The 27,500-nt window shown below is 43.7% G+C and overlaps 2 protein-coding genes across 2 annotated transcripts in view; one reads left to right on the forward strand and one right to left on the reverse strand.

Moving 5' to 3' along the window:
• Nucleotides 1-3,973, reverse strand: part of LOC306922172 (prostaglandin D2 receptor 2) — a gene marked incomplete at its 3' end in the record, with an annotated part of 10,646 nt that extends 6,673 nt beyond the window's left edge. The window contains exon 1 of the mRNA XM_079499568.1: nt 3,855-3,973. The remainder of the gene's footprint in view (nt 1-3,854) is intronic.
• A 4,439-nt stretch (nt 3,974-8,412) lies between these two features.
• Nucleotides 8,413-27,223, forward strand: LOC306922173 (von Willebrand factor A domain-containing protein 7-like; the record flags this gene model as incomplete). The annotated part of the gene is made up of 17 exons (XM_079499569.1): nt 8,413-8,538; nt 9,798-9,934; nt 13,898-14,042; nt 15,760-15,853; nt 16,786-16,917; nt 17,889-18,075; nt 19,228-19,397; nt 20,515-20,627; nt 20,858-20,974; nt 21,990-22,166; nt 22,259-22,388; nt 22,563-22,715; nt 22,911-23,003; nt 24,172-24,443; nt 25,035-25,168; nt 25,312-25,480; nt 26,574-27,223. 17 exons carry the CDS (start codon nt 8,413-8,415, stop codon nt 26,952-26,954), a joined length of 2,730 nt encoding a protein of 909 aa, XP_079355695.1. The 3' UTR covers nt 26,955-27,223.
• Nucleotides 27,224-27,500: the final 277 nt, after the last annotated feature.

Raw genomic sequence — 27,500 nt, forward strand, 5'->3', positions numbered from 1 at the left:
ATAGTCAGGGTGGTGGTCCCCAGGTTGATCCTTAGTCAGGGTGGTGGTCCCCAGGTTGATTCTATAGTCAGGGTGGTGGTCCCCAGGTTGATTCTATAGTCAGGGTGGTGGTCCCCAGGTTGATTCTATAGTCAGGGTGGTGGTCCCCAGGTTGATCCTTAGTCAGGGTGGTGGTCCCCAGGTTGATTCTATAGTCAGGGTGGTGGTCCCCAGGTTGATTCTTAGTCAGGGTGGTGGTCCCCAGGTTGATTCTATAGTCAGGGTGGTGGTCCCCAGGTTGATTCTATAGTCAGGGTGGTGGTCCCCAGGTTGATTCTTAGTCAGGGTGGTGGTCCCCAGGTTGATTCTTAGTCAGGGTGGTGGTCCCCAGGTTGATTCTTAGTCAGGGTGGTGGTCCCCAGGTTGATTCTTAGTCAGGGTGGTGGTCCCCAGGTTGATTCTTAGTCAGGGTGGTGGTCCCCAGGTTGATTCTATAGTCAGGGTGGTGGTCCCCAGGTTGATTCTTAGTCAGGGTGGTGGTCCCCAGGTTGATTCTTAGTCAGGGTGGTGGTCCCCAGGTTGATTCTATAGTCAGGGTGGTGGTCCCCAGGTTGATTCTTAGTCAGGGTGGTGGTCCCCAGGTTGATTCTTAGTCAGGGTGGTGGTCCCCAGGTTGATCCTTAGTCAGGGTGGTGGTCCCCAGGTTGATTCTTAGTCAGGGTGGTGGTCCCCAGGTTGATTCTTAGTCAGGGTGGTGGTCCCCAGGTTGATCCTTAGTCAGGGTGGTGGTCCCCAGGTTGATTCTATAGTCAGGGTGGTGGTCCCCAGGTTGATTCTATAGTCAGGGTGGTGGTCCCCAGGTTGATTCTTAGTCAGGGTGGTGGTCCCCAGGTTGATTCTTAGTCAGGGTGGTGGTCCCCAGGTTGATCCTTAGTCAGGGTGGTGGTCCCCAGGTTGATTCTATAGTCAGGGTGGTGGTCCCCAGGTTGATTCTATAGTCAGGGTGGTGGTCCCCAGGTTGATTCTTAGTCAGGGTGGTGGTCCCCAGGTTGATTCTTAGTCAGGGTGGTGGTCCCTAGGTTGATTCTATAGTCAGGGTGGTGGTCCCCAGGTTGATTATATAGTCAGGGTGGTGGTCCCCAGGTTGATTCTATAGTCAGGGTGGTGGTCCCCAGGTTGATTCTAAGTCAGGGTGGTGGTCCCCAGGTTGATTCTATAGTCAAGGTGGTGGTCCCCAGGTTGATTCTAAGTCAGGGTGGTGGTCCCCAGGTTGATTCTAAGTCAGGGTGGTGGTCCCCAGGTTGATTCTATAGTCAGGGTGGTGGTCCCCAGGTTGATTCTTAGTCAGGGTGGTGGTCCCCAGGTTGATTCTTAGTCAGGGTGGTGGTCCCCAGGTTGATTCTTAGTCAGGGTGGTGGTCCCCAGGTTGATTCTATAGTCAGGGTGGTGGTCCCCAGGTTGATTATATAGTCAGGGTGGTGGTCCCCAGGTTGATTATATAGTCAGGGTGGTGGTCCCCAGGTTGATTCTATAGTCAGGGTGGTGGTCCCCAGGTTGATTCTATAGTCAGGGTGGTGGTCCCCAGGTTGATTCTATAGTCAGGGTGGTGGTCCCCAGGTTGATTCTATAGTCAGGGTGGTGGTCCCCAGGTTGATTATATAGTCAGGGTGGTGGTCCCCAGGTTGATTCTATAGTCAGGGTGGTGGTCCCTGGTTCACAATCAGCTGAAAACCCCTGCATTACAGGATTCATACTTTTACAATTGAGTAAAACAATTGAGTCCTTTTTTCCACCACTGTCAGTCAAAACTGCAGTGTTGTTTTTGGCAGCAAATTTCTATTTTAGTTTTAGTCATAGTCTCTTGAATAGGTTTCACTTAGTTTTAGTCATAGTCTCTTGAATAGGTTTCACTTAGTTTTAGTCATAGTCTCTTGAATAGGTTTCACTTAGTTTTAGTCATAGTCTCTTGAATAGGTTTCACTTAGTTTTAGTCATAGTCTCTTGAATAGGTTTCACTTAGTTTTAGTCATAGTCTCTTGAATAGGTTTCACTTAGTTTTAGTCATAGTCTCTTGAATAGGTTTCACTTAGTTTTAGTCATAGTCTCTTGAATAGGTTTCACTTAGTTTTAGTCATAGTCTCTTGAATAGGTTTCACTTAGTTTTAGTCATAGTCTCTTGAATAGGTTTCACTTAGTTTTAGTCATAGTCTCTTGAATAGGTTTCACTTAGTTTTAGTCATAGTCTCTTGAATAGGTTTCACTTAGTTTTAGTCATAGTCTCTTGAATAGGTTTCACTTAGTTTTAGTTATAGTCTCTTGAATAGGTTTCACTTAGTTTTAGTCATAGTCTCTTGAATAGGTTTCACTTAGTTTTAGTCACATTTTAGTCACCCGGAATGTTTTAGTGTTAGTCTAGTTGCAGTCGACTAAATATCATAAGATTTTAGTCGACTGAATCGTATTTTGACGGGCCTTGATTCCATCGTAATGACTGTTTTTAGTTACACTTGCTGAAAATAGGCAGATCTACAAGCTCACAACGCTTCTGTGTTGTGAGCTTGTAGATCGGCTATTTCCAGCATGCAACCAAGTGTAAAATGACCTACACTGGATCTCTTGTCCACTAGTCCCTTCCTAGTCTCGCGTTACCAGACTGTTGCCTCTGCGATTTCCAAACGCTCCATCATACAGTCTGGACCAACAGAAGAGGTCTCATGAGTATAAGCGATAAAGCGGAAGTGGAGCCTCCTCCCCACTTCCGTTTCGTCTTTACAGTCGCGCACATTTATCCAAATATAAATAGAAAATATCTAAGTATATATAGCTTGTTGCTTAGCAGAAAAGGAAATAAAATAATATATATTTCCGTGAACGGAAATGGCAGCTTCTGTTACTCAGCTCATGGGGGCTATAGTCCCAGACTCTATATAGCATTCTGTTACTCAGCTCATGGGGGCTATAGTCCCAGACTCTATATAGCATTCTGTTACTCAGCTCATGGGGGCTATAGTCCCAGACTCTATATAGCATTCGGACATTGTGGAATAGTTGTCTGGCTACGTGAGACTAGTCCCTTCCTAACATTTTAGTCTAGTTTTTATTTGTTGACGGAATTGTCAATATATTCAGTCTTAGTTTTAGTCACCATAGCTTAGTTTTCAAATAGTTTCCATTTAGTTTTCCTCAGTGAAAAAAGGTAGTCGACGAACATTTTTCGTCTTAGTTTTAGTCGATGAAATCAACACTGCATAACTGGCATAATAGTTTTGAGTATCAATATCATACAGTACATTCAGCATACATAGTACATATACAGCGTTTGAAGTCAGTACGCATATAATCCTCAGTGGAAATGTATACATTTGTAACTCAAAGTGAGTACAAATGGAACCAAATTGACCCATAATGATTTCAATCAATGTGACCAGATTTGACTGAGAGCCTGTCATCGTGTTTTTTATTTTAAATCTAAAATGTATTTATTTTCTAAATCTAAAATGAGTTAATAGCACAGGCAGACTCGTCACATAACTACTAGAACATGTCTGAAATAAATGTCAGAGCTGAAATCGACATGTACATATGAAAATGGTCAGGTGTGTTAGAGTCCACAGACAGAAGTGAACCTTTCAAGCCTGTTTTCTCAACTCACTGTTTTCTGCAAGACATTACTCTATAAGCCTTATCTCCACAACTGGTGGGTCAAACTGAACAACCAATATGTCAATTTGAAGCTACGATTCCCTGCTTTCATATAAATAAAATAAAATGTATAATCCATTCAACAGTGGGTCACTGTACATTCAGGCACATATGCATGCTTCCATTGTTGCTGTGAATGATTATAAACTTGACAGTTGAATAAAGGCACTCACCCTACTGTATATGCAGTTTACAGTGTCCACATGTGGGGATGATCGACGTCTCAAGCATGCAATACAAAGTGCTGCACGTCTTCCAGCCTCGGTATGTGGTAGAAGTCAGTCATGGCAGCTCCTGTTCTGTCTGAGCCTCCCTGCTCCTCTTCCTACTGTTTTAAACACGGACACTTTCAGAAGCTCCACCCTCACACACACACACACACACACACACACACACACACACACACACACACACACACACACACACACACACACACACACACACACACACACACACACACACACACACACACACACACACACACACACACACACACACACACAATATGGCAGTGGTTCCCAAACACTGGGTCGGGACCCATTTGTGGGTCGTGGACACATTTTTTATGGGTGCCTTTATTTATTTTTGTTTCCTACATTAATTATTGCTATTTCAAAACATTCCCAAAAAAGCTAATATTTTCATGAACTAAATAAACATGAAAATCTATGACATTTTCATCATTTCATTTCATGAAGAAATCAACGAAAAATCTAAGAAATTAGCAGCACAGTTAACACTGAACTGCATTCCTCTGTGGACGTGCATGTATGTGGCCAGGCATGCATGTGCACGTGAAAAAGGGTCTTCGCAGTTGGGTGCATAGGCCTCTAAGCTAATGGTCAATGCCCGTGTGCAAATTCAGATCAATCGGTCCAGGCACTGAGGAGATGCGGGCAGTAATGACAGAAAGTTTCAATGACAGCTAGACATCTGTAAAACTATAGGTAGAAGATTCTAGCGAGATTATCCAGGGGGCGATTCTAGACTTGGCTGAAGTCCAGGTCAGGAATGTTTGCCTTTTCCTCAAGCATTGAGTGTGTGTGTGTGTGTGTGTGTGTGTGTGTGTGTGTGTGTGTGTGTGTGTGTGTGTGTGTGTGTGTGTGTGTGTGTGTGTGTGTGTGTGTGTGTGTGTGTGTGTGTGTGTGTGTGTGTGTGTGTGTGTGTGTGTGTGTGTGTGTGTGTGTGTGTGTGTGTCGGGGGGTTTACATTTCTCATGAACGGCCACAGCCACCACACACAATCCTAAATGAAATCCCATATAATTCCACACTGATACTGCAGCTAACCTCAGTTCTTCCATAGTCTTTAAGGCACAGCTGAAAACCCACCTTTTCACTGTTGCTTTTAGTCAAGCTTTTAAAACCTCTGTGTTCTTATTTGTCCTCAGTGTCCTCATTGTTGTATGCTCTTTGCTATTGCTTTATTGTCTTATTGTTCTGCCTGATGTGGTGCAGGTTTTATGCTCTTTGCTATTGTTTTATTGTCTTAACGATATTCCGTTATTTTTGCTTGTTTTAATTATATTTTACGTTTTTGCTTGTTTTTTCTTCACTGCCCTAAAATCCACAGTGTTTATTTATCATTTTTTATGTTGTAACTTTGAGAGTGTACCTGTAATCAAATGGACCTTTTTTTATTTGTTTTATCCTTTATTTATCCAGGGTAGTTGCTGAGCACAAGTGCTTATTTTCAGCAACGCCCTGCACATAGAGACACACAGACACACACACATAATAAAACCTGGTAGCTGACCAGTACAACCACAGTCTGATACTGTCGGCCACTAAGCAGCTCCACTGGAGCAGTTGGGGGTTCAGTGCCTTGCTCAAGGGCACTTCAGCGGTGTTGGGTGAGTGATGACAATCACTTCCCCACCCAGATTGTCCCTGCCAGTCCGGGGAATCGAACCGGCAACCTTTCGGCAACAACCCAGAGGTGCCCAAAAGGTAGATCGTGATCTACCAGTAGATCACACAGGCTGTGCAGGTAGACCACATGACATGCCCCTGGCCTAATATATAAATAATTTAAATTAAATTGAAAAGAAAAACTATTTTTGGCATATGCCACTTGAATAAGCCTATCTCACAGAATTTCCCCGCCCCCCTTAATACGCCCCCTTTTGGGGTTAGTGGTGATAGCGTGACGTCACTCCATAGACGCTACATGTTAACAGAGGTAATTTAAGAAGTCTACAACTTTTGTTTTCTCAAGGTAAGGTTTGTTCTATCTGTTCGAGCTGATTTACCATCTTGTTTGCTTCATAATAATATTGGTCTGTCACATTTTTACATTAGAAAATGTACTTAGATTCTCCAGAGAAAAAAACGTGTAAATGCTAATGTTAAAGACACCACTATTTACCGGAAGTGGGCGTGGAAAGCGGGCTGTGAGATAGGCCTATTAAGGTGACTTGATTGATTTACATCAAAAGGGGCCTGCCTCAAACCCACAATGCAATACTTTGTTTTCGACGAAAATAATTACGAACGCCACATGTGCTAAAATGTAAAGTGTACACCTGACCACCTGACCTGACCACCACCTGACCACCACCTGACCACCACCTGACCACCACCACAACATCTGGATTGTTAGTTTAACCACAGCAGCCTTGCATCTTTATTGTCGGCATGTCTTAAAAATAGGGGAACATTCGGCAAAAACCAACACAAGGGGCGACTGTGGCTCAAGAGGTAGAGCAGGTCGTCCAATGATCCATGGGTCGGCGGTTCGAATCCCGGCTCCTCCTGTCTACATGTCGAAGTGTCCTTGGGCAAGACACTGAACCCCAAATTGCTCCCGATGTGCTGGTTGGTACCTTGCATGGCTTCCGCCGCAATCGGTGTATGAATGTGTGTGTGAATGGGTGAATGTAATGCACAATCTATGTAAAGCGCCTTGGATAAAGGCGCTATATAAATGCACCATTTACCATTTACCATTTACATTCATCTACCTATTTTCACTATTATGCATGGTTTAAGTGGTTAATGGAAGCCAGTCATCCAAAATGGAAGAACAAGAAGACACATGAAGTGCAACTATGCAAATATTAATATTCCATTACATGGGTGTTGTGTTGTCTGCACACAGCGGATCCAGTCTTGCAAACCTATACGTTATTCAAATCTTTATTCAAAGTGAGTGGCATATTCAAAGAGGGTGCATAATGCAATGAATGCATGCATGCACACACTCACGCACACACGCTATAACTGATCTAACCTAATAACTGATCTAACCTAATAACTGATCATATTTGACATGCACTCAGGCCTGTGTAAGGTACACACACAAATACGCACGCACGCACGCACGCACGCATGCACGCACGCACGCACGCACACACACATACAAAAAAAAGTGTGGGCACCTCTGCTCTAACCCTTAGGCCACCGCTGCCCCATACCGCTGACACCGCTGACCTGTGGTTCTATCACTCTCACAAACAGTCAGGATTTACCTGCAGTGTATATAGGATATCCGAGTTTGGAAAGTTCTACCAAGACTTTTACTTTTTTCGAAGTGTAAAAATAGGAGAGAGTGACAAATAGGAGACAAATGTTTGGACAGGGAACACTGCGAATAGTATGGTGGCATGTTGTCATCACTAGGAGGACAGTATAGGCTAAACAGAAAAAGCCTGCACACAAAAACATGTTGAGGCCTTTTCTGTTTATACTGGACAATTATGCTGGTATTTTTAGTAAGCCCTGAGTCGAGAGCAGTTTTCTTTTTTATTGTTCATCATCACTATAGGACAAACATGACGTTTATATAGCCTGCAATGCCATATTGATGCACACACAGAGATGCAGTCGAAGCCAGCAGCATATCAACAATGCAGCCTAGTGCAGATGGATGGGTCACACTGTCACAGAAGGGTGGCTCAGGGGTATAGAGTGGCCGGATGGTCTTACTCTATGGCGTGGGTTCCCAAGCTTTTTGGCTGGGGACCCCCGGAAATGCTTTGGCCATGTCTCGCGACCCCCGCCCCGCCCCCCTCCCCATGCACCACCAATACAAACTGACTGCAAAAATAACCTTAATAATAGAGAAAACATATCATAAATGAATACTGAAACCAGATAATCATTAAGGAAATTTATGCATGCACTATGTGTACTATGTAAACTCTTATTTTTCATTTTCCAGCCATTCAGTTGCAAAAAAAAAGAAAGATTGTTTTTTTTAATAATTTGGGGACCCCCCAAAATAATTTGGCGACCCCCGAGGGGTCGCGACTTGCGACCCACGGGTTGAGAACCCCTGCTCTATGGCTCTCACTGCTAGCTCCTACAGTTGGCCACATTAGACACACTCACGAGTCTCCTAGGGTACACATTAAGTTGCCGGCCGTTTATTTTCACAGTGGGGGGACAGTGGAGAGTTTAGCTGTTTCACTGGGAGGATATGAACAAACATACTTAATCACTCTCATCTCCACACCCAACTGAACAGGCCAACCCGTAGGAGTCACTATTGCACCAATAGTTTAGCTTCCCAACCTGGAACAAATAGGTAGCCAGTTGGAGTGCCCGCTGGGCCAGGCAGGAATCAGAATGCACTACATTGACTACAATGAGTGCCTGTAGGCCTATAGACTGTATATACTTTCCCCATTTTCAACTGTTTTTATTATATTGTGACACTTGCAATGTAAACGTACGTTTAAAAGAAAATATATATATATAATTGCTTTACAACTTTTCTTTCAGACTGATGATGTCACCAGTGCTGGGTGTCGTCCTGCTTACCTTGGCCCTATGGGGCGGGGCCGTAGCCTTTGCCCCCATTGGAAGAGATCCATCCTCTCACGTCAGCATCACAGGAACGGCTCTTTTGGAGAAAGTGAGAGAGACTTGTTGGAGAGTGGTTGAATCATCTGGTCTTGACTTCAATCCTACGGTGGGTACGAAGCACACAGACAGTGTAAGCACACCTAAGATTCCATGTGTGGACAAAAGAAGCTGTCTGCCGATGTCTCTTCTGGGTTTTTAGACAGCTGGTGGATGGAAAAGAAGCTCCACCCACGCAGCAGATTGCCGCGTCGGCCAGATTTCCGGTAAAGCTTGGGGGTGGAGCTTCATTTCCATCCACCAGCTGTCTAAAAACCCGGGAAGAGACGCCGACAGACAGCGGCTTTTGGCCGCGCATGGAAGCTTTGGTGTGCCCAGAGTGACACGCACACGCACACACACACACAGTCTAGCTTTTATTTGTTAAAGAAATTGTCAATGTATTTAGTCTTAGTTTTAGTCATCATAGCTTAGTTCTCATTTAGTTTTCATCAGTGAAAAAAGGTAGTCGACGAATTTTTCCTCATAGTTTTAAGTCGACAAAATCAACACTGCCCAACAGGCAGGTTCTGACAGGACTGAGTGCAGGTCACCAGCATTAGTGGATTCCAGAGAGAGGCCACGGTCGCAAGGTTGCTGGACACATACGGTCACATAAGGTTTCCATGAATGTTCCAAGTGTCATTATCTATCTATCTATCTATCTATCTATCTATCTATCTATCTATCTATCTATCTATCTACACAAGTCCCTGTGTGTACGTACGTGTGTATGTCTGTTATCCACGTAACTCGAGAACCATTCGCCCCACCGACTTCAAATTCGACACACGCGTTCCACACCCCCGCAGAGGGAGTGCAGTGCCCGGTGTCGAGTCCGTCGGATAGCCAGAAAGCTGGTTGTCCAGAACCAGCACAAAAGCCTCGACCCAGGCTCTGGAGCTGTATCACCCCTATATCTCCATATATGGAGATGGCCTGTTCTGACATCACAACACTTCATATTTGGGCATGCCTGAAACAGAATTCCATAAAGGGACAAAGAGAGACAGATACAGAAATCTCCATATATGGGCATAAAAGGGTCACAGACAGATGGGTGGAACCGGTACTCTGACACGGGTACAACGGGTATTGCGTAGCCGGGTGGGGCATGGATCTCCAACTTCCATCGTTACCGACTCTGCTCTACAGCCGGGCACCGGTCTATAGTGTTTAAAATGCGCCACAATATTAGTCCCATTATTTGTACTCTTCTAATAGATTTTTTTGCTAGAAAACGAACCTCTATATTTCCCCATTTGACCTCAGGGTAACTCTCCTGAGGAGCTGGTCCAGGCCTGTCTCGGTCCCACAGCAACAGGAGAGGTGTCGGCCGCCAAGTTCCGCTCTGCTCTCAATGAGATCTACGTTCAGAACGGACTGGTGGACCGTGATTTCATCAACAGGTGGGAGGACTGTGTGTGTAAGAAAATAATGTGATGGTAATATAATAGAAGTATTTATGTGCAATTAATAACTCAAATTGCTCAACGTGTTTTCCGAAATAAATATTTTCACGATTTTTCAAAAATAGCAGACCTACAAGCTCATAGCGCGCCACTCGGTGGCGCGCTATGAGCTTGTAGGTCTGCTATTTTTGATTAGCTAAATTATAACAATGTTTAAAACACCAAAAGGGGTTCCCGCCCAAAATGGGTTAATCTCATCTGCTAAGCCTATAGATGACATTTTGAATCATAAATGTTTGCATTCAATTAAATTAACATTTCTGGGTCTAACATGGGACCCACAGTGTATGGGGGCTTCCAGCTAAACCCACGTTATGAGCTACTTTCTGTCTGTGTCAGAGTTTGGAAGCGCTTGGTATCAGAAAAGCAACATCCTGCTGCCTCCTGCATCATGTGCAAATTCAAAACCCGCACAGAATACAAAACTCTAATGTTGGCATTTAAAGCAACCAAAGGTATGGCTCCCCCATATCTTGCCAGCATGATTGAACCCTACAAACCCTCCACACTCAGATCAGCCAACGCAGGGAAGCTGGAAGTACCCTCACTAAAAACGCCGGGACAACGCTCCACACGTCCCAAACTCTTCTCCCTTCTGGCCCCAAAACTGTGGAATGCACTCCCCGTTGCAATCAGAACTACAGCATCACTCCCGATCTTCCGCCGTAGTCTGAAAACCCACCTTTTCAGACTCCATCATGGCCCATAGCACTTACCCTACCCCCTTAGACAGCACTTCTTAGACTTATATAGCATTTGAAACAGACTTATAGCATGTCATGTAGACAGCACAATAAGTGCATTGTATGTAGTCATAGCACTTCATAGTATATATGTACAGCATAGTATAGCATATATGTATAGTTTATATGTATAGTGTCATTATATAGATATGTTCTAGTTATAGTTTATATGTATAGTGTCATTATATAGATATGTTCTAGTCACGTTCTTAGCTTACGCATGTTTCGCGATAAATGTATTTTACATATGTGATGTATTCCCATGTTTTTTTGTTCTTGCTTAATGTAAATCGCTCTGGATTAAGAGCGTCTGCTAAATGCCTAAATTGTAAATTGTAATTGTAAAACAGGTGCTACGCAGGGGCCGTTAAGTGACATCCAATGAGCGCTTCCAAACTCCAACACTTCAAAAAATAATCACCTGCAAGGAATTTCTTGACAGGAATTAGCTCATGACTCTACGGTGGATTTTTACGAAACAGACACTTTGCAGATAGAAAGAGGATAATTCAAGCTTTTCGTACAATGTTGGCGAGTTTGACGTAGTTTAATACAATCAGATGGGACTTTTCTGATAAAGAAAAGCAGGTGCGCTTCCAGCTTTGAACCACGGTAAGTGGAAAAAGCAGCACTCAGGTGCAATTTTCTCATGTTTATTTGAGACCACTGGCGCGTTTCGGCAAACAGCCTTCTTCAGAGCAGATTAAAAAGTGATACTGGGGATGGAGGTCCCTCTTTTAAAGCCAACTTTTGATCATCACCACCTGTGTAGGTGGGAGGTCCTTAACAATCATAAATTATCAATTACACAGCATTAGAATTGAAATAGCAGTTCACAATATACTCAAACATCACAGATCATGTAGAAGTCACAGACATTTTATTGTTTATACATTGCATATTATAATATAAAAATATAAATGTATTTTTTTCTTGACTGCCTAAGAAAACAACTGACAGATTACAACTTGTCCAAAATGCGGCAGCCAGAGTTTTAACTAAAATAACTATGAGAGAACTTATTACTCCAGTTTTAGCTTCACTGCATTGGCTTCCGGTTGTTTTTAGGATTGATTTTAAAATTATTTTAGCTGCATTTCATGTCATGAAAGGTGCTATACAAATAAAGTGTTATTATTATTATTATTAAGGGCACAGAAAACCACAGCAGGGACTCAGAACACACAAAACCAGAATTTCTGAACACAAAACTGCTATACGCACAGGCAACATTGAATATGCCATGGTTAAACATTACCTTGAGGGAGGCTAATCATGGTCCAGATCACCCTCATCTCTGCGCTTTGTATACGGGTTGAACAAGTTACCACCACCAGAGGGGGTAATTTTCCCAAGTTGCTATATCACAGAGACACATGTTTTGGAATCATGAACTCAACACCATGCAACCACAGGGCCTAAATGATGACTTGTCCTACAAACCCTCGTTGTGAGGTGTTGAGTTGAGTTTGAGTTGGTTTATTTATCTCAGTCATTTTTAAACAATACAGTTGAACATTCAGAATGAGGGTTACAAAGTTACATTTTGACTGAAAAGGTTTGGGCTGAAGCCGAAGCTTATTATGCCCACCTTATAAGTTGTATTGCTGTTCTTGGAGTTACTGATGTCTAATCTTCCTATAACCTCCTCCCTACACAGGTAGTTTTGATCAAATGTTGGCTTAATAAAATCACACCCATGTGAAGTGAGGGGTGCTCTTATCATCGTATAGGCTACATTATCATGACCTAACATGTCTATATGCTCAGACACATATGACGTAAATTCTCCATTCCTTTGTCAATGGGAATTTGAACTTTGTGTAGGACAAAAATACAGATTTGCTCGTCCACATATGACGTAACTTCTCATTTCATTGTTAATGGGAATGTAATGTTTGTGTTAAGGGCCTTGCAAACATGAAGCGAGGAACGTAAGCGTTGTTTCCTGGATTAACACAGGTCTCCTCCAGGTCTGTTGAAGAGGGTCTGGATTAACACAGGTCTCCTCCAGGTCTGTTGAAGAGGGTCTGGATTAACACAGGTCTCCTCCAGGTCTGTTGAAGAGGGTCTGGATTAACACAGGTCTCCTCCAGGTCTGTTGAAGAGGGGCGCAACAACCAGTGCCAGCCCTGAGCAATTTGGTGCCCTAGGCAGGATTTTTCGTGATGCCCCCTTGAAAAATGACCATGGCCCCCTTGTGTTCTAAAGCACTGTGTTTTTTGTTTTTGCTTGGTGGATGCCCCCCCCCCCCCCCCCCCCTCATGATGCCCTAGGCAACTGCCTGTTCTGCCTGACAACGCAAGCGTAAAAAAAAAGGCTAAACAGAATCCAGGTCTGGTGAGCCGCGGGGGGCGTGTGCACGTAACGAGCACGCGCGCAACAAATTCACGGGACCGCGCTCACGTAAATACGCTTGCGTTGTCGCACCGCGACTTCTCCGAGCAAAAATGCAGCTCTCATTGGAAATGAACTATAGGCGCGTTTTATCGCTTCACGTTTTGAAAGGCCCTTTAAGACAAAAACCTACACTAATAGCTGGATATAGGAGGGCCCTCAAAAACCTACACTAATAGCTGGATATAGGAGGGCCCTCAAAAACCTACACTAATAGCTGGATATAGGAGGGCCCTCAAAAAGAGGGACCTACATCCCCAGTACCACTTTTTAATCGGCTCTAAAGAAGGCTGTTTGCCAAAATGCGTGAGCCAGTCTTGCATCTTATATTTTGGAGTGCCGCTTAGTTGGTTTATGAGTTAAAGGTGTGTTCAGACTTGGATGGTTAGAGCGGCGCGATCACATACAAAGTCAACGCAAAGACGAGAAGTTGCGCGAGCACCGCTAACGGGCGCGGAGGGACCTGGCGCAGCACAAACGGGACGAACCGAGGCGAATATTTTTAAATTCAAGTCTGAACGCACCTTAAGACTTTTCTGTTAGGATGTATGGGCTGTCAATGGGAAATTACACCTAGTTACCGCCTTGCTGGCAAGATGCACGTGGTCTGCATATGGTCAATAAGAGTTCTGTCCACAAATTTAGAACAGTGAGTTCTAAGTGAAACTAAATTATTAATACATTTATTTCCAGGCTTGGCTATGCTTGTTAAATGATTTAATTTATTATTGATTTAATAATTTAATTTCCATAACTGCAGTCCTCCTCACCACTTCAACAATGAGGCCTTCCTTGAGGGGCGGGGCCTGATCACAGAGGGTGTGGCTACCATCAAGGCCAACATCCGCAACCAGAACTTCCAAGCTGCGAGGGAGACACTGGGACGAGTTCTGCATGTACTACAGGTGAGAGAGGGATAGAGAGACACTGGGAAGAGTTCTGCATGTACTACAGGTGAGAGAGGGATAGAGAGACATTGGGACGAGTTCTGCATGTACTACAGGTGAGAGAGGGATAGAGAGACACTGGGAAGAGTGCTGCATATCCTACAGGTGAGAGAGGGATAGAGAGACACTGGGAAGAGTGTCCTACAGGTGAGAGAGGGATAGAGAGACACTGGGAAGAGTGTTGCATATCCTACTACAGGTGAGAAGCAATATATAGCGCCGAAGTCCTGATGTCACTCGCTCATCCCCTGGTTCTGCCTGGTTCACGGAAGTAATTTCTCTATGGAGAATAACATCTTTCTGTGTGGAGTTTGCATGTTCTCCCCGTGTCCCCTAGGGTAGGTACCCTCACAAAAACATGCAGTAATCCTGGTCTCTAAAACTACCTCCACCTGGCCAGCCGGGGCGCCTGATGGAGGGGAAAGGAACTTGTCGGATTAACGTGTTCCTTCCACGTGCTACGTCCGGCCAGGGAAAAGAAGCAGCTTGGACTCCTCATGCATGGAAAGAGGCATGAGGTCAGTCCGCTGCCCCCCCAGGTTGGCAGAGGAAGTGTAGCGCCCAGGATTACATTAGATAATTGTCACTGGGTTAAAAAACTGGGTTGCAAAATCATGGGATAAAAATTATAAGAAAAAGAAAAAGAGAATAACATCTTAAAATCGTTTCATATAAGCGTTGTGGTCCAAAAATAAACAAGGTTTTGCGACAGTCAGTCACTCATATACAGTCTGTTTCTAGCGAAAATGTAACTAATTCAGCAGCAGTAACACTAGCGTTTTCTCTCCGTCAGTTGATTCTTCATATCCATATGAGTGAAACGGCCGGGATGACATTTTATTTTTCAAACACAGTTATTATATGAGGCGAAATAAAATCCCCCTATGGGGATTACAATGCAAATAAAAAGTGGTCATCCAAATAACATTAAAACATTGTCAATGGGGGCGCCCGCTGGCCTAGTGGTCCAGGCGCATGCCACATTATAGGCTCGATCTGGCCTGACAGCGCGTTGCCGTTCATGACGACCTTTGCTGCATGTCTCCCCTGTCTCTCTCTCTCCCTCTTTCCTGTCAATCTCCACTTGTATCTATCAATAAAGGCAGAAAAGCCAAAAACAAAACAAAAAAAACTAGGGGGGGGGGGGGGGGGTGGGGGGGGGGTCATGATTCTGAATCCATTCCAAGCATTAGTTTTGCACGAAAAACACACACAGTACTCCCTTTTTTAGCTTAGATTGACTGGCCTATAGAGCACCGAAGTCTGACGTCAATATCGGTAGAGGGTGCAAATCCACAGGTTCATGTCCTAAAGGGTCATAAAAAAAACCTTGAATGATTAATATTGCAATTTATTTTGGGTCAAACCTTAAGATTGGCTGGCCTAATAATAGTAGGAAGATATTACATTACTAAATGTGTGGAGAAGTAAACATGGAGAAAGCGGTGTTCCATTTTGTGTGTCAAGGTTCAAGGTTCAAGGTTCAAGGTTCAACTTTAAGGTCACATAGGTATCTGGAACAAACTCCCAGAAACGTATTGTGTGTGTGTGTTTGTGTGTGTTTATGTGTGTGTGTGTGTGTGTGTGTGTGTGTGTGTGTGTGTGTGTGTGTCCGTGCGTGCGTGCGTGCGTGCGTGCGTGCGTGCGTGCGTGCGTGCGTGCGTCTCACTATCAGGACTTCTACAGCCATAGTAACTGGGTGGAGCTTGGATTCAAAGTTCCATACTTAAACCTCATCCGCCCAGACCTCGCTCTGGAAAGCCTGGCAGGTGGGTGTGTGCGCGTGTGTGTGTGCGTGCGTGCGTGCGTGCGTGCGTGCGTGCGTGTGTGTGTGCGTGTGTGTGTGTGTGTGTGTGTGTGTGTGTGTGTGTGTGTGTGCGTGCGTGCGTGCGTGCGTGCGTGCGTGCGTGCGCGCGTGCGTGCGTGCGTGCGTGCGTGCGTGCGTGCGTGCGTGCGTGCGTGCGTGCGTGCGTGCGTGCGTGCGTGCGTGCGTGCGTGCGTGCGTGCGTGCGTGCGTGCGTGCGTGCGTGCGTGCGTGCGTGTGTGTGTGTGTGTGTGTGTGTGTGTGTGTGTGTGTGTGTGTGTGTTTGGGTCTTCCCCACACCCTTTATGAGACTGATAACAGAGGGAAAGATAACAGGGGAACTTGTAATTATGAGATTACAGACAATTCCCAGGCAGTCTATTGTAATGGGCAGTAAAATATGTCTAATGCCTATATGAACATTACAAGTTACTTTTAATATATTACTGTAATATCATTATTTTACACAGTAACGAGTAGTGCAAGGTATTACTTTTCCGAAACGGTAATATTATACCATATTACTATGTAAAAGAAAATAGCATACATTGCAGGTTATTATTACTCAGGTTTTGTTGGCTGCCGTAACATTTTGTTTAAAAGGTCAAGAGAGATTGATGCTTTATTTTATAGCCTTTTTGGATGATTGATGACTATTTTTATTATTATTATTATTATTTTATTCAGTTCTAAAAGAAGCTGGCTAAACAGATTGGGAAAACGTAACATGTAATATAATATATTACTTTTGATTCCAAGTCATAAGTAATATAACATTATTACTTTTTTAAGGAGTAATGTGTAATAAGTAACATTACTCTCTTGAGTATTATCGCCCCAACACTGCCTACAGTATAATAATGAATCATGTGCATCATGTTTGCCGTACGTGTGTAGAGAAGGACGCTGCAACCTGCAGCGACTGTGCCAGTGGAACATGCTACCAAAACCCCATCCTTCCCATCATTCTACAAGAGAAGAAACTCACCTCAGGCTACATGGGTACCTCCTTAAACGCCAAGCCTAAAGGTATACAGTATATGATCATTCTTCAAAATCTTTCCAAAAGTCATTCTAAATAGGGCAGATTCACACTTGAGTCCGTTTGATTCAAACTGTTCCCGAATACGATTGCCTGGTCGCCGCTGACTATATGATTCACCATTTGGCCTTGATTCTTCCGCACCCGAGTACACTTCATTCAACTGTATTCGATGCTTTTACATTGCACCGATCCGTATCCGAGTACACTTCAATCGGTCCAGAGACTACCTCCATGCGGTCCCGGGAACCCGGTTGGGTCATCCGTTCCAGGGGAACGGTCGGTACGCAGCATTCACACTATACCACAACATCTGCCAAGTGCACCGTACCCGGGACTATAGTGTGAATCTGCCCTACATTTCTGGGGTCGAACATAATTATGTTTTCAAATACATTTGTTTCAGGGCAATTTTTGTTTAAACACCTCCCCCAAATGCTTTAAAATTTTAAATGACCCAGCTAAATAACGAAGAATAGTAAGATAAAAAAAGAAAACGGAAGAAACGGTACACAGCTTTAACGTACTGTGCATAACTGCATAAGGCAAAGTCTTTGGTACCGTACGTACATGTATAGGTTTTGTATTCCCTTTAAATTGAGCTTTGTAACATGACAACTTGTTGTAACCTTCCCAGAGATTATATTCCTGAACCACATTGAGAATATGATAATGTCAGCTTCCCATGACAATGAAAGATGTATTTTCTTATAACCAACTGATCATAATTTTGTGCTGTGCACAAAACAAATTTCTGAAAGGACAAATAAAGTATCTATCTATCTAATAAATACCATGTGACAATCAATGTCTTCTACGTGTCCTTTTGATGACATACAGTAGTGAAATATGTATTGCTGGTGGTATGGGAAGAAAAACAATTGAAATTAAACATAATTTCCTATGTAGTCACAACTGCACTTACACAGTTTTTATTTTATTTTGAAACCTATGCAAGGTAAATGCAGTCACGGGGGTGCTGCTGACCTGACCAGCACGGTGGTCCCTCGCGGTGGCATTAGCAAGGATGAGCGTCGTCCAGACAACGAGGCGTTCCACACAGCTGCTGTCAATTTAGCCACCAGTGCCAGCCTCCAACTGCTGGAAGACATCCGTGGAGCTGCTGGGGACAATGACTTCTTGAGGTGCAATGAGACAGCATTAAAGGACCACTTCACCACTTTTCAACTTATCTTCCTATAATTGGTCCTAACTAATGTTCATGATTAAATACCACCATTTTTTCCTACTCAGTCTGTGTCTCATAGGAGGGCTGTGGGCAGTTCAGAAACCCGTCCACCAGTGACATCATCGGTGTTGAATCCAAGCTAATAGAAACGGCAGGCTTTCTTTTCCTGAAAAGTTGCAATGCAAAAGTTGAAGCCATCGTTCTCACGATAATAAAAATCTAAATATATTTTAAAACAAATCTTGTTTTAAAAAAAATCTGCCTAATGATGATGTCACTGGTGGACGGGTGTCCGAACTGCCCAAAGCCCTCCTATGAGACACAGACTGAGTAGGAAAAAATGGTGGTGTTTTATCATGAACATTAGTGAGGACCAATTATATGAAGAGATGTTGAAAAGTGGTGAAGTGGTCCTTTAAGTAAAACATTATTATTACACAAACAAATGCTAATTACATGAGCGTGTAACTATTACGGTGTAGAAAATGAAGAAAAAGGATGCACGTCCATAGCCACAATGCTGAGAATGTATTAAAAAGATGAAACCAACGTTTCAACCTCGCCTCACCAATACTGGTGTGCGCCCTTCTCCTAGTTTGTTAACCCAATTCAAGCTATCCACGAGATGTCTCGAGATAAGCTATTATTACCATTACTATTGGTACCTTTTTTCGCTTCTGTTAGCTTCCGTTGCTAGCCTCCACAGGCCTCCCATTGTAGAAACAGCATTACAGCAAACAGCATACAGTTGGAGGCCATCGATATTGTCCTTTTCTTTTTGCTGAGGTTTGCGTGATCTGCGCAAAAGGACAGTTAACCCATTTTGGGCGGGAACCCCTTTTGGTGTTTTAAACATTGTTATAATTTAGCTATTGAAAAATAGCAGATCTACAAGCTCATAGCGCGCCAACGAGTGGCGCGCTACGAGCTTGTAGGTCTGCTATTTTTGAAAAATCGTGAAAATATTTATTTCAGAAAACTGGAGGATTTAGAAGGATTTTTTAAAATTTTGAGGTCAGGCCTAAATGGGTCAAATGATAAGGGACAATATCGGTGGCACCCAACTGTAACATTAACATTTCAGCTTTCTGTTTTTCGTCTCCCACAGAATGGTTGGCATTGATCGTGCTTCCGTGGTGTGTTTTGTCATCGACACCACGGGCAGTATGTCTAACGAAATTGTAGAAGTCAGGAGCGTTATTAATCAAATCCTTGACACCACCAAGGGAACGCAGGACGAACCTTCTGAGTACATTCTGGTTCCCTTCAATGACCCGGGTAAGATCTACCATTTCTGGAGTCAGTGGATTTCTGTCAAGAAGCGTGTTAAGCGTTTAAACAAATGTACTCAATAGGCACTGAACAATAGTTATGTAGCAAGATGTAATGCTCAATATTAAACAAATTAAGTACACAATAACGTAAAGGGGAAAACCACTCATTTTCAACATTGCATGTCATTAATAATACCTTAGAGTTGTTAAAATAAAAAAGTCCTAATGTCCTAATGTAAATCGTTGCAGTTTGTTCATTAGCAGAGTTTCTTCATATTCAGGCCACGTATTTAAAGACTTCCATGTAAGTTGTGAGAAGTCCACAAGATGGTCACATATTTTGGCAGGTCACCAATTTCACCATAATTTGCCATGCTGGAGTGACTGAGATACGTCTTCGTGATGTCACTGATCACATGACCCCAAGTTCTAGACTTGGGGGGACTTTTGGGGGGAACTTTTATTTTTATTTTTAACAACTCTAAGGTATATTAATGACATAGTTCAATGTTGAGAATGAGTGGTTTTACCCTTTAATATTCAGGAATATATCACTAATTATGTTGCCAGTTTGTAAGCTTTCGATAGTGAAGCTTATAATATATAATTATGTTTTAATTGTGTATTTGTTTTTCTTTATTTTTTTCCCAAAATAGTGAACTCTTTCAGAAATGAAACTCCCTTATAGAATTAGTGGTCTATATCAGGGGTTCTCAACGTTTTTGGCCGGGGACCCCCAGAAATGCTTTGGCAATGTCTCGGGACCCCCGCCCTGCCCCCTCCCGACCCCCAATATAAATTGACTGCTACAATAACCTTAATAATAGAGACAATACACCATAAATAAATACTGAAACCAGTTATAACCATTAGGGAAGGTGTATGCATGTACTATGTGTACTATATGTAAACTCTTCATTTCCACTTTCCAGCCATTCAGTTGCAAAAAATAAATAAAAAAACCCCCTTTTTTTTTCTTCTTTTTAAAAAAAAATAATTTGGGGACCCCCCAAAATAATGTGGCGACCCCCCGAGGGGTCGCGACCCACGGGTTGAGAACCCCTGGTCTATATGATGATATGTGGTGGTGCTACAGTGTCAAGAATGTGTGTTTTGTATAGAATTTGGACCATTGATAAGGACTCCAGATGCTGCTGTGATGAGAGACAAAGTCTCTAAGCTCACTGCGGAGGGAGGTGGCGATGGCCCTGAGATGTGCCTGTCAGGACTCCAGGTAAGCTCACTGCGGAGGGAGGTGGCGATGGCCCTGAGATGTGCCTGTCAGGACTCCAGGTAAGCTCACTGCGGAGGGAGGTGGCGATGGCCCTGAGATGTGCCTGTCAGGACTCCAGGTGGTTATACAGAAGCTTAAACATAACACTCTCCGGTAAAAAGGATTTACATATTGATTATTGATGAATTGGATCATATTTACACATCAGTCAATCGTCTGTTTCCATATAGTTGGCTCTAACAGGTGCCCCTGCCTCCTCTCAAATCTACGTGTTCACTGATGCCACAGCCAAAGACATTCATCTAAAGGATACCATTGAGGCCCTCATCAGAAGCACCAAATCAACGGTAAATGAACATTACGGATCACTTAATGTTCAAACCTCATTATCTAGATAAATGCACCAAGTCTGTGTGTGTGTGTGTGTGACGTGTGTGTGTGTGTGATGTGTGTGTGTGTGTGCGTGCGTGCGTGCGTGCGTGCGTGCGTGCGTGCGTGCGTGCGTGCGTGTACGTATGTAATCAGCCTTATTCGAGAACCGTTCGCCCCACCGACTTCAAATTCGACACACATGTTCCACACCACCACCACAGGGAGTGCAGTGCCCGGTGTCACCCCTATATCTCCATATATGGAGCTGGCCTGTTCTGGCATCACAATACTCCATATATAGTAATAAAGGGACACAGTTAGACAGATACAGAAATCTCCATATATGGGCATAAAAGGGACACAGACAGATGGGTGGAACGGGTACTCTGACACGGGTACAGCGGGTATTGCAAAGCCGGGTGGGGCATGGATCTCCAACTTCCATCGTTACCAACTCTGTGCTCTACAGCCGGGCACCGGTCTGTTCATTTAAAAGAAATAAACTTATTTTAGTGATCATTATCTCCCTCTTGTCAATTATATAATGCATTATCCCTTATCTTATCTGTCTTATCACATACTGATATCCTTGCTTATCCCGACCTGACGAAGATGTATAACTGAAACATCGAAACGTTTTCGCTTTTTAGTTTTTACCTGCACCCTGTTAATAAAGTGAGGGCCTAAATTGTCTGAGCTGCTCCAGTGCCTCCTTCTCTGATAACTGTCCTGAGATGCACCAGACTGGCCTGCCATAGGCTAGAGGCTGCCTCTAAGTCTGAGATGCACCAGACTGGCCTTCCATAGGCTAGAGGCCTCTGAGATGCCCCAGACTGGCCTGCCATAGGCTAGAGGCCTCTGAGATGCCCCAGACTGGCCTGCCATAGGCTAGAGGCCTCTGAGATGCCCCAGACTGGCCTGCCATAGGCTAGAGGCACGGTTGGAAGGCCCAGTTACATTCTTTCCCTTTCCCACCTTGTAACTTACCAGGTGTCGTTCTTCAGGACTCGGCCTTACGGGTCCAGTAGACGTCGTCGTTCACCCACCGGTTCTTTCAACGACTACAGGGACCTGGCTCTGGCTTCCGGGGGCCAAGTCATTGAAGTTTCTAAGAGCCAGTTGCCTCAGGCCACCAACATCATTCTTGACACTTCCACCTCTGCCCTGGTAAACAACACAATGCAGCTCCAAAAGGGTGATAAAGCAATGAAATGTTAGGTCAGTTGTAGGAATTAATTTCTCTTCTGTTTCTTTCTCAGGTGACGGTTCTTCAGCGAGATAGGAGTGCTGGGAGGGAGACCTTCCCCTTTGTGTTGGACGGGTCTCTCACTAATGTCACTCTGTATATTACAGGAAAGACTATTAGCTTCACTCTGACCAACCCAGAAGGTCTGTCTGTCTGTCTGTCTGTCTGTCTGTCTGTCTGTCTGTCTGTCTGTCTGTCTGTCTGTCTGTCTGTCTGTCTGTCTGTCTGTCTGTCTGTCTGTCTGTCTGTCTGTCTGTCTGTCTGTCTGTCTGTCTGTCTGTCTGTCTGTCACCTTAACATATGTGTCACATTGCCAGGTGTTATCCAGAGACAGAGTGAGCTCAGTGGTAAATTGGGGACCATTCAAACTGTGGGGAACCTGTGGAGAATACGTCTCAATGCTGACAAGCTGCCAGGAACCTGGCAGATCGACATTGTCACCAGCCACCCATACACACTCAAAGTGACAGGTCAGATAATACTGTTTCTGCGTTTTCAGACATCCTCTCCCTTTTATCGGTTTGTTCATCTCAATACTTATTAAAGCAATTATTATACTGCCATACATCATCTCCTTGTATTTATCCACCGCTTTGTTCAGCTCAATACGTTTATTAAAACATTATTAAATGTCTGATTAAAGACTAATCTGTGTATCATTCCAGGCCAGAGCGTCATCACCTTCATCTATAACTTTGTTGAGGCCTTCCAGGGACCTCACCCAGGTTATGCAGTGATCACTGGACGTCCAAAAGCAGGTACAGTCAGTGGTGGAAAGTAACTAAGTACTTTTACTTAAGTACTGTACTTAAGTACAATTTTGAGGTATTTGTACTTTACTTGAGTATTTCTAATTTCCAGTACTTTTACTTCTACTCCACTACATCTCGGAGCCAAAATTTGTACTTTTACTCCACTACAATTATTTGAAAACTTTAGTTACTAGTTACTTTGGAGATTTTAATTTTGATTAGAAAACATACATTAACCACTTCAACCCTATACATTTTGGCCATTTGAAAACAGCCGATCTACAAGCTCGCGTTGCGACGCATTGTGAGCTTGTAGATCTGCTATTTTCAATAGATTGTGTACACATTTTGAACTTGTGAAATGGCACCTTCTGCACAATGAGTACTTTAAGTACATTTTGATGCCGATACTTTTGTACTTTTACTCAAGTACATTTTCAATTCTGTACTTTTACTTGTAACGAAGTAGTTCTAAATTGCAGTATTGGTACTTTTACTTAAGTAAAACAATTGAGTACTTTTTCCACCACAAAGCAAAGCAAAGCAAAGTTACTATATTTACCCAGGGTATCTGGGCTAAGCTCAAGAACTTGTTTCCAGCCAGGCCCTGCTCATAGAACATTTCATGGTAGTGGTTCAATGCCTTGCTCAAGGGCACTTCAGAATCAGAGGGCTGATTCGAACTGGCGACCTTCCGGTATCAAGACCGCTCCGCAATCCGTTCGGCCACCGCTGCCACGGGTACAGTAAATGACGTTGTCACACAAACTGTTACACTCACAGATACGTACCTTCAGATTTGTAATGATGAGATCATAGTCATCAGATGACTCATCATACCCAATCAAATAATGTTAAAAGGTAGGTCCTGAGTGGCTTATTGTCGGTATCAGCCGGTAACAGATGGGAGTCTGTCTCCGTAACAATGCGCTAGACCCCTGGGAGATGGATGCTGATGTGGAGCGCCACACCTACCATCAGCTCCCAGTACTTACACCACACAACTTGCCGCACCCAAGCCGTGCTACTCATACGCTGAGTGGCGTGACGTGTTGACCAAAGGCGAGAGCTCTACCGACTGTGCTATACACTAATGGCTACACACATATGGTTACAATGTATTTTCGACTCACTCTCTGCCTTGTCTTCTTCCCTCTTTGTCCTGCAAATCCAGGCCAGCCTGCCACCCTGTTTCTATCGGTGATGGGTAAAAAGGGTCCAGATTCTGTGTCTATTGAGTACGTTGGTTTGGGAATGGTCTCTGGTGCAGAGGCCATGAGCAGTGGCTCAACAACCGACATGGGAAATGGAGATATCCTGGTAACAGTTGATAGAGTCCCAGAGGGTGAGTTTGTGGTCCTGCTGAATGGAACAGACTCAGTGTCCAGAACAAACTTCCAGAGGCAGTCCACCACCCAGATGTCCGTCTCCAAGGTTGCCATCGAGGTTAGGGTCGTCACTTCCTCTGTCTATGTCAATCGAAGCTTAGAAATCATAACTGGTACTCACAACTAATTATTACAATAATTGGGACGAGTCAACAATTCACACAGAACCAACAGGAAGTAGGGATGTCCCGCGATACACTTTTATCGTTCCCGATCCGATCCCGATACCACAATTTCTGTGTTAGCCGATACCGATACCAGAGAATAATATTTATAATAATGAAAAAAAGAAAATTACTTATTTAATCTTGTGTTGTTAATTGCAGACTCCTCACTCAAATGTGCACTTGCCGTTTGGGCAACTCAAAAGCAAACTCCACATGCCCCAACATTTTATTTACCTGCCGTAGTGTCAACCCCTTACCCCTGTGTCGGATCGCTGGTTAGACTGGCATATTCGCCGATACCGATATGACCCGATATGACCAAAAAGGGCCGATACCGATAAATTTCCGATACAGATACGGTATCGGGACATCTCTAATAGGAAGATATACATATAGAGGAAGACATATAACATATAAGGAGCATATAAGAATAACATAAATATATAAAACACTATTTCACCTGCCTTTCATTCATTTCTCAGGCAGCAGTAGACAGCAGTTTGGAGCCAGGGAAAACCTTCTCCCTCCCATTCAGTGTGATGACCCAGGGCTCTGGAGGCACATACTCCATCACTGCCAAGAATGACAGAGGCTTTGATATGAGATTCCCACCAAGGTGAGGAAAAAGCCCAGAACACCATTCTCGTCCGTGTGCTTCAACCTTTGAAATGGACAATGTAATTAATTTGACTGTACAACACTCGTATTTAATATTGTCACAATAACATTCTGAAATCATCCTCTCCAATTCTCTGACAGACTATCTTTGACATCCGGCCTGTATGCCAATGAAACGTTGACCATTACGCCACCTGGAAACACACCATCAGGCACCGATGTAACTCTGACCATCGAGGCCAAGTCATCCAGCGGTGGTGGTGGTGCCGATTCCAACTATGCTGTTCTAAGACTTTCTGTTGTTAGCAAGGTAAGTCAACCCCATACATGACTGACCTTAATAACATCATGCGAGTTCTTCTTAAGCAGTCTTTACCATTACAAAAGATATACCTTTCATTGTAATACATTGGACACAACTACTTAAAGCTCCCATATGGAAATTATTTTAAGGAGAACGTATTTTAATATGGTAGAGAATTTTAATACCATAACTATTGCATCTGCAGTGCATCTACAAGCTCACAAGTGCGACGCCATCAAGGCCCGCCTAAATCAACTGTAGATTTAGTCGACTAAAATCTTATGATTGTCGACTAAAACTAGACTAACACTACAACATTCCAGTTGACTAAAATGTGACTAAACATAAATTAAAACTATTCAAAGGACTATAGGACTAAAACTAAAATCTAAATGTGCTGTCAAAATCAACACTATACCCTGAGCAATTTAGATGCTGCTGCTGGATAGGACTAACCTGACTCCGCCAGATGGGGCAGCAGCAGAGAGTACACTCTGCTGCTGCCCCATCTGGCGGAGTCAGGTTAGGATAGGACACCTGCCAGTGGATACATGGTTCTACAATATTGGCTAAGCAGGGATTTCCTCTTGCATGATTGGTATTATGTCCGTTTCTCACCAGGGTTAGGACATAAAAGTTACAGATTGCAGGTTTAAGACTTGATACAAGACTTAATCCATTTTGGGCGGGAACTCCTTTTGGTGTTAGCATTATGTTATGCTTTAGCTATTGAAAAATAGCAGATCTACAAGCTCATAGCGCGCCACTCATAGCGCGACCTACAAGCTCAGAGAGCTTGTAGGTCTGCTATCTTTGAAAAATCGACTGACATAGAAACATGGCTTTTTCAGAAAACTGTCAGGATGTAGAAGACATTTTTAGAATCTGAGCTCAGGTCAAAATGGGTTAACTTGTATCATCTTGTTGAAAAAAAAATCGTTCAATCAAATCTATCAGTTTTCATCAATCGACACCGACCTGATGACGTATATACATTTGTCTTTATATAAGACCACTGTATCATATTGTATGTTCTGCACTGACAGTAGGCTGATTAACCGTTTCCCTCTCCTGCATTTGTTTTTTATGCTTTCTCCAGATCACAGATTTTGTACCGCCATTGTGCAAGATTGTCAGCGTACAGGCCGAAAACTGCCCATATGATGTATCTCGATGTGAAGCCTTCAACTGGGAGCTCTCAGCGAACCTCACTGACGGTAATGGCACTGGCATCGAGAGGCTTACGCTGCGTCGGGGTAATGGAACTCTCCAGAACACCGGCCTGGACGCTCCCTTGATTCATGCAACGTACAATGCTTCCTGTTGCTCTCAGATAGTAGAACTCATTGCTGTCGACAAAGTCGGCAATGTGGGCAGGTGTTTCCATTCCATTGTTCACTCCGGTGGCCCTCCTGTGTCGGCCCTGTCCCGACCGCTGTGGCTGTGTCTGGTGGTTTCTGCCTTTGTGGTCAGACTTTGAGGGGAACATGGGCCACCTCAAAGGGCACCTACGGACGGACGGCTGCAATTCGAAACTGGCCCCCGTAAAATGTGAATCCCCCCCCCACCCCTGTTCCCCCTCACTGTATATGTTTCTTTTCCCTTTTTACCTCCTATGATGATTTCCTTTTGACTATATAGTTGTGTATATTCGTACGTCTCTAAATGTTTTGATGAATTGAAAATGGTGGGCCCTATTGTAAACAAGTGTAGTGCTTTATGGTGTCGTCCACTCACTGTTAACAGTTTTTGTATTGAGTTGTACTTGAAATGTACTGTAATTCTGCAAACTGTTAATAAATCAATCAATCAGCAAAACCTTAATTTTAGCTTTAGATAATTGATGCAGCCAAGCAATGTGATATAAACCATCGTAAAAAATAAAGAAAGGAACCATTTATTGGTTCTAGAACCAAAGTTATTTTGGTGGAAAAAGCCAGAGTGGAAACAAATGGACTTCATCCTGGGTTCACAGAGACATGCCTCTGTTGCTGTTACTGACACTGAAGCTGGCACACACAGAATC

Source organism: Electrona antarctica (assembly GCF_951216825.1).
Source record: "Electrona antarctica genome assembly, chromosome: 4".
In the NCBI taxonomy this organism is placed as follows: domain Eukaryota; kingdom Metazoa; phylum Chordata; class Actinopteri; order Myctophiformes; family Myctophidae; genus Electrona; species Electrona antarctica.